The sequence below is a fragment of the Carlito syrichta genome, unplaced genomic scaffold (assembly GCF_000164805.1).
Source record: "Carlito syrichta isolate Samal-C Ts95f unplaced genomic scaffold, Tarsius_syrichta-2.0.1 Scaffold315185, whole genome shotgun sequence".
NCBI classification, from domain to species: Eukaryota; Metazoa; Chordata; class Mammalia; order Primates; family Tarsiidae; genus Carlito; species Carlito syrichta.
In genome coordinates this window covers 244338-255149 of record NW_007259281.1, presented here as the reverse complement: position 1 = coordinate 255149, position 10812 = coordinate 244338, and the positions used below count along the sequence as shown (strand labels likewise).

Sequence of the window (10812 nt, the reverse complement as noted above, 5' to 3'; positions counted from 1 at the left end):
CCGGGTGCCTTCTCTGCCCGCAGGACGCGCTCAGCGCCAGCCTGAAGACCTGCTACCAGTATCTGAACCAGACCAGTCGCAGCTTCGCGGCCGTGATCCAGGCGCTGGATGGCGAAATGCGGTGAGCGGCGGAGGCGGCCTCTGGCTTCGGGGCCTTTGAGGCACTGGAGGCGACTGTGGGGCACGGCCCTTGGCGTGGGGCCTCCTCGCCGTGGCTCTCCAGGACGCGGCCCGCCTGGGCGAAGGCAGTGTGTGGGGTTGCACGGCCTGTGTTTACCGTAGAATGCCCTTCCAGGCGCCTGCCACCCGGTAGTGTCCCTGGGGCCCGGCGCTTTCAGAGAAGCGGCGGGAGATGGTGATGTTTATTAACTTTTTTTAGCCCTGGCAGCTGAGCCAGTCGCGTATTTTCGCGGCTTCCCCATCCTACTTTGCCTGTCTAGCTTTTGGGTTCATTCTTTCGAAGCTGCCTCTGTGCATTACACACATGAGCTTAGGCCTGTTGCCTTTACGTATGATTGTGTTTATACTGAGCAGTTATTGGGTCTTTTGACTTCTCTATCTGCAAAGTAATAGTTGGGTCTCAGTGTGTGTGCTCTACCTTAGTTAAGTGTAACTAATTCTGGGGTCATAGCGACATCCAGTCAGTAGATTTTTTTACTTGTACTTTTTTAATATACTGCAGAAGGTCCTTATTGCCATCCAAGAAAGAAAAACTAGTGTCAGATTAGTTAAGTATGAAAAGTTTTGGATGTCTCTATAGTTGTATAGATTTAAGGGTGTGGGCAGGTTTAGGAAATGGACTGGTACAAATTTTATTTATTTTGCTTATTTATCCTGAAAGCCTGGACACCTCCCTATATAGATGTTATATTAACATAGATATCTTTGAAAGTTTTCCCCAATAAATTCTTCTTTTTTCTTTTTTATAGCCATGCAGTGTGCATATTTTATTTGGTTCTCCGAGCTCTGGACACTCTGGAAGATGACATGACCATCAGTGTGGAGAAAAAGATCCCACTGTTACACAACTTTCACTCTTTCCTTTACCAACCAGACTGGCGGTTCTTGGAGAGCAAGGAGAAGGATCGACAAGTGCTGGAAGACTTCCCAACGGTAGGGGGTCACTCCTCTCTTCTGCATGCCCTGGGCTTGTGATCGGTGATGCGGTTGTCAGCTAGCCCCCTCACACACAGTGAAGGGCAAAATCAGCAGTCTGAGGGCAGCATCATGTGACGGTTTGCGGCTTTGATAGCGAAGACTCTGGAGCCAGAAGTGCCAACCCTCCCACTTGTTAGCTAGTGGTTAGTTACATAGCCTGCCTGTGCCTCAGTTTGTCCATCTGTAAAATAGGGATAATAGTAGCACTCATCTCATAGTATTGTGAAGATTAACTTACAGTTGTTTTGAGAGAGTTGAAATAGGTAAAGCTCTTAGAAGTGTTAGTTACTGTTACTATCACCAGTATGTTGTTTGGAAGTCCAGTGTTTCTTCGTGGGGAAAGATGCATTCAAATTTTAGTGTCGTGGCCGGGCGTGGTAGCTTGCATCTGTAATCCCACCACTTAGGGAAGCAGAGGCAGGAAGATTGCTTGGGCCCAGGAGTTCGAGGTTACAGTGATCATGTCTCTGTACTCCAGCCTGGGTGGCAGAGGAAGCCTGTCTCTATAAAAAACACAACGCAAATTTTAGTGTTGTAAAAAATAGATTCTAGCCGGACTCGGTGGCTCAGCCTGTAATCCCGCGCCTTTGGGAGGCTGAGGTGAGTGGATTGCCTGAGCCCGCGGGTTCGAGACCTGCCTGGGCAGCGAGACCTCATCTCTACAATAAAATCAAAAAATCAGCCGGGCGTGGTAGCGCGTGCCTGTAATTCCGGCTGCTCGGAAGGCTGAGGCGGAAGGATCCCCGGAGCCCAGCAGGTTGAGGCTGCGGTGGCCAGGAACGGCCACTGCCCTCCAGTCTGGGCGACGGAGTGAGACTCCAACTCGAAAAAAAAAAATAGATTCTCAGGCTAGCTCACGGAAACCTATTGACTGTGTGATGTATGACACGACTGGCTTCTTGAGAACCCTGAGCCTAGTAGCAAGAGATTGCTGCTCAAGGTGGGTGGGTAGTACCCCGGGGTGGGGAGTGGGCTCCGTTGGCAGCTGGGCTAAGGTTTGAGAAGCAAGGTGGCCCATCATCTGCCGCTTTCAGCTGCGTGACCTGGACCAGTTCCCTGATACGCTTTGTGCCTCAGTTTCCTCAGTTGTAAAGTTAGAGGGGAGAGAATTGCGCAATTTCATACATATAAAATACTTGGAATAGTGCTTGCTATGTACTAAGTGTTCTGTAAATATTAGCTATTTTCATCCATTTTATGGGAGTAAGGTGGGTTATAATTAAAATCTTGAGCTTTAGAGAATCTCTCAAGTTTGTGTTGACATGTGGCTAGGTCCCACTTTTCTAGAATTTGCATTTTATCACACAAATAAGTGATTATTTCATATCTTATAAATAAAGGTTTGATTTAGCAAAGTCACATATTTCCTTAAAACCCAAAGAAGCCCTTCACTTTGTCCCTAGTCGCCAAGCTTTTGGGGAGGCACAGTCATTGTGTGGCTCTTGCTGTTGAAGCAATTCTAATCTATACATCTGAATGGAGAGGGCGTTGAAGAGTCCACCCATTACAAGATGTGGGAGAAGGGACTCCTTTGGGGTGAGGAGTATTTCGAATTGCTGAGATCACACCTTCGGTGCCAAAGCCCAAAATATAATACTGTACAACTTGAGATAAATCAAAAGAAAAAGCCTGTGAAGCAGTTATGATACAAAAGAAGAAAGAAAAGGAATCTGTGCAGAAGAATTAGGTGAGGAATTAGAGCTCTAGCCCGTGGAAGGGACTGGTTGTGATCTGGCTCTCACAGGACACCTGAAGAGCAGAGGATGGGTTTCTTCTGGCTGGAAATCTGTGGCCATTCATTGATAAGTCTTTGAATTCTGCTGAAGCAGATGACGTGCTGCAAACAGTGGCCACATGCCATTTACAACTGAAGCGCATTCTCACTTAATTAACTAATATCCTAGCTAGACCTAGCCTCTGAAAACAACCAACCAACCCTCCCCAAACTGTTGACTTGAGTAGATTCCTAATAATTAAATAATTTCTGTACCTGGAATAAATGACCTAGGTATCACAAAAACCAATCCACTCGGCAAAAAATGAAACAATGTAGAAGTGTGTGAATGCTAAAATTGTTTTGGGGAGAGTCACTAGCAAATTTTCAGACAGTATTCCATTCTGTCTGTAAAACTTAAAAGCGTCTTTCTTTGTATATGTGTGTGTTCCCATGGAAAAGTGACGCTGTGCTCTGCAAGGTTTCTAATTGGAACATCAGATTCATCTTTTGCTGTTTGGGGAGGTAGAGCTGGAAAGCAGAGTGACACTGTGCTCCTGAAAGCAGGGCATTGCACCTGGTAAAGTCAAAAGGGCCAGAAGCACGGGCATCTCGATGCTTGCTGTGAACCCTTTGTGTCCTTATAAATCGGAAGATGTCCGAAGCTGTTGTTTTGTGGGCAAGTATAATGTTAAGGTATTTGAACTGGAGGTCCTTTCAGTCTGTGATTCCGCTCGAGATGGGATCGTATGGGAACTGATGGTGCCTTGTCTTCCTAAGGAATGATTTGTAGATGTGCTGATTTTGCCCAGCATCTCCTTGGGACCGGCCGCCTGGAGTTAGGCCTGTGGTCAGCTTTTGGCCTGTACCGCTCTTTAGCTTAAAAGCGGGTCTAGCTTGGCTTCACTCACACAGTACTATCTTTAGACTGAGACAAGAGGGCCCCTTTCTCTCAAAGGGGTGGGTGCTGGGGGCCATGGGAGTGTGCTTGCCCAGATCTCTACACCACGTTGTAAATAATCTGGAATCCCTTGCCCCTAGTTCCCTGAGCCCATGTCTGGGGTCTGCACAGTTTATTTCCTTAGATCCGTCTCCTCCATCCTGGAGCGTGCCACCAGTGACTGTGCCCTTAGGCCTGAGAGCTGGCCAAGGTTCCATGTTTGGAAGGGTCATGATGCAGCCTGGCCCTGCAGGCTGGGGTATCCTTACACATGAGTGAGGGGGTGATTCCTCCCATTGCTGGAAAGAGCTGGGGCAGGAAGGGGGGGCGGGGAGCTGGGAGCTCAGAATCTCTTCCCTGCTGTGTTTTGGAACAAAACTTTGCGGGACAAGAGTTTTCACTTCCAACCGGACTCATCCAGGTCATTATGAGGATGTTTGTCAAGGATAAAACATTTTATTTAACAAGTTATTACCTCGATTGCTCAGTTCACAGTTTTTAGCCACATGTGATATATGGGCCTCCATCTGCACTCTTGTCTCAGGCCCCACTAAATTTAGGAATAAACCTAGGTAGAGTGTTCAAACCAAGCGAACTCTACTTCTGTGCATAGTCAGTCTTTGCATTGAGATTGAACCTGGTGCTTCACACTTTAGTGAGCATTAGTTGGTATCATTTCAGATTGGGCTTTCTGGAACTCTTGCATTATGGATTCGATTTGAACACAGTCATGCTTCACTTAGTGGTGGGGGGTACATCCTGAGAAATATGTCGTTAGGCTGTTTTGTCATGTGAACATCAGAGTGTCTTTACACAATCTTAGCTAGATAGTGTAGCTTATTGCTCCAGTGCTACAAACCTGTACTGCATGTTACTGTACTGAACACTGTAGGCAACTGTAACACAATGGCAAATATTTGTGTATCTAAACTTAAAAAGTTTGCAATATATGTGTATCTATACCTAAAAAAGTACAGTAAAAATATGGTATTGTAATCTTGTTTTTTTTTTTGAGATGGCGTCTCACTCCTTCGCACAGGCCATAGTGCAGTGGCATGCACGCTCATGGCCACCCCAGGGTCGACCTTCTGGGCTCCAGCGAGCCTTCCACCTCAGCCTTCTGAGTAGCCTGGAACTACAGTCGTGTGCTACCATGCCCGGCTGTTTTTTATTTTATTATAGAGACGAGGTCTCACCAAGTTGCCTGGGCTGGTCTCCAACCGGCGGGCTCAGGCAATCCACTCGCCTCAGCCTCCCAAAGTGCGGGGATGACAGGCTGAGCCACCGAGTCCAGCCGGTATTGTAATCTTATGGGACCACCCTTGTATATGTGGTCTGTCATTCATTGAAATGTCGTTATATGGTGCATGACTGTATCTTTCTCACTTGGTACTGGTGGAAAGCTAGAAATATTTCTCTGAACAGAGCATAAGGAATAATATAGGGTTATTTTTTTTTAAATGATAATAGCAATAATAGCATACGTTTTTGAGCATTTTGCTGTGAGTCAGTTACTAAATGTATCTCATTATTAATTTACTGTTTGTGCTATTTTATCTGTAATGTAGTCTAACAGGCAAACTACCTAGTATGTGATACACCGCCATCTGCATTTTGTCTCGATGAGGAAACTGAGGCACAGGGAAATTAAGATGTCTTACGTGTGCCCGTGAAGTTAAGTGGCAGAAGCAGCCAATCCAGGAGGTCTGGCCCTAGAACCCTGTGCCTTCACTGGCATACTGTACTGCCTCTTTAAAAAGTGGCTGAAAACAAAAGGAAACAAGACGGTTTACATGTAGGTGAAAGTTCAGTGTTAGACCGCAATATTCCTAAGGTTTGTTATGAGGGGAATTTGTATTTTTGTATAATCAGGAGAAGTGAGTGGCAGCGTCCTGTGCTCACCACGCGGGTTTGGCCTTCCTCCGTCACCCCTGTGGACGCACACAGTGCCTCCCTTCGTGTACGTGGAATCACCAGGAAGTGACTGAGAGCCAGAAACCAGCCGCAGTTGTGAAACAGAGTTACCTGGAGAGGAGGAAAGCCCTGCTGGCTCGCATGCCCAGAGAAGCTGTGAAACTGGGCGCCAAGTGTGCAGTAGGCACAGCGCTATCCTCCCCCCGGGCTTCTGGGAAAACACAGAGCTCTTCCTTTTCCTGGATTTTTTTCCTCGCTTTTAAAAAATACATTTTCCTTCATGGTTAAAACAAATTCTTTTTCACTTTTAGAATTACATCATGTTGTGGTAAGTACAGAAAAGTTGTCGAAGGGGATAGGTCAGATTTAGAAATCCCAGTTCTGTTTTGGAGGGTTTGTTTTTCACAGTCTGAGCTCCTCCTCCCACCCTCATTGGCCTTTCCTCCCTTATAAATAGAACTGGCGTAGCATGAGCTGTTGGAGGAACCCTCCTGTGGAAATGCTGGGGTTCAGATAACCTCTTGCAGAGCCGCCGGTTTGTTTCAAAACAGTTCACAGTTGGAATTGCCTTTTGGCTTTGGTTTGAAGAACTATTCCACAGAGAACAGCTTTTTGGAAAGAACAGTTCTGGAAAGATGATACTGATTTTATAGGGGGTTTTTTTGGATTTAACGGTTGACGTTAATCAGAAATCCTAAATCCGACTTCTTATGGTGCTTTACAAGCAGCTAGTTTTCCCTCATGCTGTTGATTTTAGGTGTTTCCCGAGAAAATTTTTCTAACCTTATTGCAAACATACACTGAGATCGTTAAGCCTTTCTCACTTTTGATCTTTAATCAAGTCTGTTCACTGTTTTTAGTATTGTATGTAAACTCGTAATGTTTTGTAGCTTTTTTTTTTTTTTTGAGTGGGGCCTCACTCTGTCATCCAGGCTGGAGTACAGTGGCACGAGCCTGGCTCACTGCAGCCTTGACCCCCTGGGCTTAAGTGATCCTTCCACCTCGGCCTCCCAAATAGCTGGGACTACAGTTGCATACTACGGTGCCCAGCTAATTTATTTATTTTTATCTTTGTATAAACAAGATATCGCTATATTGCCCAGGCGGGTCTCGAACTCCAGGACTCAAGCAGCCCTCCCGCCTTGGTGTCTCAAAGTGCTAGGATTACAGGCATGAGCCTGGACTGTGGCATTTTATTTAAGAATTTTCATGGTGTTTTTATATTGTATTTTGACCTCCTGTAACACTTCTTTAAACATAAACCGGATATTTGTACAGTAATAATACATTTTTAAAAATCAATACTACTTTTCTACATTAGGACTTGGGCTACTAAAAAAATATACTAGGCAGCTTGCCTCACACTGAGTTGAGCTGTTTAAGGAATTCGAATGTGTAGCCTGGTAGTGAGACACTATAGCTTCGTGGCATAAATTGGGGAACCAACGAGAGAAAGTGGTAGACTGAATCTATTCACCAGAATATAAGCTCTTGAAGAGCATGAGTTTCTGTTTGTTTCCCTGACGTATTTTCCCAGAACTAGAACAATGGTCATTACGTAGACAGTGCTTAATTCATGTTGCACAAATGAATCTTTGCTGTAATGAGGTTGGTCTGAAACAATCCATTCTCTCTACAGTTCTTATACTTAAGCCCAGCTTTCTGTTGAAGCATCTTATTTCTTATTTATTGGAAAGATGAATATACAGTAAGACTTTGAATCTTCTTTTGAGTCTAGAAATGTTAGCATTTTGGACCCTTTTATTTTAAAATTTATAACATTTGCTGAGTTTATTAGTCAGTATGTAGAAAACTAGTATAACCTGGATTAGCTTACAGATGAACCAATTGGGAGCCATATTAATGAATTTCACCATTGCTTTGGCTTATGATCTTTGGTGCCATGTGTGTCCATATTTTATGTTTTCTCTTTTTTTCATGGTCTCTATTTCAGATCTCCCTTGAGTTTAGAAATCTGGCTGAGAAATATCAAACGGTGATTGCTGACATTTGCCAAAGAATGGGAATTGGGATGGCAGAATTTTTGGATAAACATGTGACCTCTGAACAGGAGTGGGACAAGGTTAGTGTCACAGTGAAACAGTGTCTGTGTGTGGTGCAGAAGATAAAGCTGGCCACTCTCCTCATGAAATGCAGAGCAAGGAAAAGTTGTTAACTGAATCCAGATTTTACAGTTCTGCTGTTCAGGTTGAATGTCTCATCATAAACACTTATTAGGGGCTTAAAGTTTAATATTTTATCAGTGAAATGATTCATGCCCTAGGGTACTTATTAAATGAGGCTAAAGTAGATTGACTTACTCACAAGTACGGATATTAGCTTAGAAAACTGTCTCAGTCTAGCTGTGAAATGTTAGGTAAATGACTAAATTTATTTTTAGTTGGAGTCTCACTTCGTTGCCCAGGCTGCAGTGCAGTGGCACGCTCATGGCCACTGCAGCCTGGACCTGTTGGGCTCAGGTGATCCTTCAGCCTCAGCCTTCCAAGTAGCTGGAACTACAGGCACGCACCACCACGCCCGGCTAATTTTTCTTTTTTTCTTTTTTGATTTATTGTAGAGATGAGGTCTCACCAAGTTGCCTAGACTGATCTTGAACCTGTGGGCTCAAGCAGTCCTCTCACCTCGGCCTTCCAAAATGCTGGGATTATAGGCATGAGCCACCGTGCCCAGCCTCTAAATTACTTTTTGTGATATAGAAATGCCAGTTTTCGCATTTTAAAAATAGTATTTTTTTATTTTCCATTACCAAGTTTGTGTGCATGCATGCATGTACCCGAGTCATTTCCCATCCCACCTTAACATAAGATGACTTTTAAATTCGGAACTATCTTGGCCTCATTTGTTTCTGAGATGTAGGTATCATTTCATGTAAGTCGTTACAAAGAACAGGTCACGAGATTCCGTTGTGGGTGTATTATGCTGAGAGTGAGCCCCTCTCTAATACTTTAATTCTTCCTTTGGCATCATCTTCTTTTTCCTTTTTTTTTCTTTTTTCTTTTTTTTTTAATTGGAGTCTCACTCTGTCACCCAGACTGGAGTGCAGTGGCTGCTCATGGCCACCGCAGCCTCGACCTGCTGGGCTCCGGCGGTCCTTCCACCTCAGCCTTCCAAGCAGCCAGAACTTCAGGCGCACGCTACCACGCCTGGCTAATTTTTGATTTATTGTAGAGATGAGGTCTCGCTAAGTTGCCCAGGCAGTTCTCAAACCCGCGGGCTCAGGCAATCCACTCACCTCAGCCTCCCAAAGGCGCGGGATTACAGGCTGAGCCACTGAGCCCAGCTGCATCATCTTCTCATGTAAAAAACATACTTTGAAATGCTTCCAGGTTTCTTCATGCCCTCTCCCCAATTTGTGTGATGTTATTGTCTGTTTTCTGTTGCTCTTACAGAGTACCAGAGATTAGGTAGTTTATAAAGGAGAGCAATTTTTAGCAATTCTGGAGGCTGGGAAGTCCAATATCAAGGTGCTGGTGTCTGGTGAGGGCCTTCTTGCGTCTTTCATGGTGGAAGGGTAGAGAGGGAGAGAGAGAGCAAGAGATGGAACTTACAGTTTCAAGCCCTTTTGTAATCGACATGAATCCGTTCGTGCAGGCAGAGCCCTCATAGCCTGATCACATCTCAAAAGTCCTGGCTCTTAACACTGTTGCACTGGAGATTAGTTTTTGGGGGTCAGATTCAAGCTATCACAGTGATAGATGAATGTGTGTGGGGACAAGTTCTAGGAGACCCCCATATGAGTGAGGCTTGTCTTCCTCGGAAGACAGAAGTGGCTGGAAAGGGCTCTGAGAGCAGGTTTGGCCATTTTACTTCAGACCAGCAGCGGTAGAATATTGGTTGGGCTAGGCGTGAGAGACTGGGCATAAGCACTTATCTAGACAAAGAGGCATAAAATTGGCTGCGGGGACTAAACATCATATAGAAACGCAGGGTAGGGGTGGGGGTCCGGCCTGTTTTCCAAAGGAATGGCGTGTGTGTGAGAGACTCATCACTTCTGTGGAAGCAAAGGCATCTAAGTGTTAGGTATTTCGTATCTTTAGCAGGGCTTAAGTTAGAATCTCAAGAGGTATGCTGCTACCTATAACCTACATATTAGTCAGTGTAAGTCCAAGGTCTGACCTCTTAATTTTTCAAGCCTCAGAACTTGATGGCAACATCTTTGGAATTGCTGGTTTATGCTGTTCAAGTTAACAGGTGTGTAGTTGGTGTTAACACATCAATTTCTGCATTTAAAGTTAAAACTCTTCTTGACCAAGAACCAGCGCTGGTCATCTGGTAGTAACTTCCTTTTCTACTGTGCAGATACAGTCAGGAAGCGTAATTGTAAATTGTTGAATAAAAGTTCTGATTAGATAAAATGGAAGATTTTCAGGATTTTGTTTTCCCCTTCAACTTTGGAGGAAGATGAATTTAAAGTCTCTATTCTGGAAGTATTTCTACTCAAAGCAATATGTTAAAATGTGTTTTTCTTGGATAGTACTATATACGTATGAATGTTTTTAATTTCTAGTAATTTTTTTTAGATTGTATGTAGACCACATGTATTCTTTTTACCAAAGTCCAGCAAATCTTTATTTACTCTTTCCCAATTCTTTCTCCCCCAGAACATTTTTCACATGTTTTCTCCCTTTCGTTGCACCCCTTGGTCAGTCTCTGGCCTTGTATTTCAATCAGACATGACTCTGCCCTCTGGTCTTTGCCTCACTTTACCCTTATTCATGATCATTCCAGAGGGTGCTTTTTTTACTCTTTACTTCTACGTTGCCTGATAGACATTCATTTTACATGGGTATTGCTTCAAATTGTCTTGGAATACCCTTTTTGGGAATGATAGCTTTTGACAAACTGCTGTCATGGGAAAAAAATTGTTGGCAAGGAAGAATTACATTGACTAAAATATCTGTTGAGAGAGAGGAGGTTTTAGCAGAGTCGTTAAAGCCTGACTCTTTCTTGTTTTGCTTTTGAGTTGGAGCCTCACTCTGTCACCCAGACTGGAGTGCAGTGGCCGCTCCTGGCCACTGCAGCCTCGACCTGCTGGGCTCGGGCGATCCTTCCACCTCAGCCTTCC

At 44.5% G+C, this 10812-nt stretch overlaps 1 protein-coding gene across 2 annotated transcripts in view; it reads left to right on the top strand.

Moving 5' to 3' along the window:
• The first annotated feature begins 6 nt into the window (after positions 1-6).
• The window catches only part of FDFT1 (farnesyl-diphosphate farnesyltransferase 1), a 22042-nt gene continuing 11236 nt past the window's right edge, over positions 7-10812 (top strand). The window contains exons 1-3 of one of the 2 annotated variants that reach the window (XM_008072453.1): positions 7-121; positions 930-1113; positions 7681-7809. In XM_008072453.1, the coding sequence (XP_008070644.1) occupies positions 117-121; positions 930-1113; positions 7681-7809 (318 nt within the window). In that variant the 5' untranslated portion in view covers positions 7-116. The remainder of the gene's footprint in view (positions 122-929; positions 1114-7680; positions 7810-10812) is intronic. The other variant, XM_008072454.1, reaches the window with a different exon arrangement.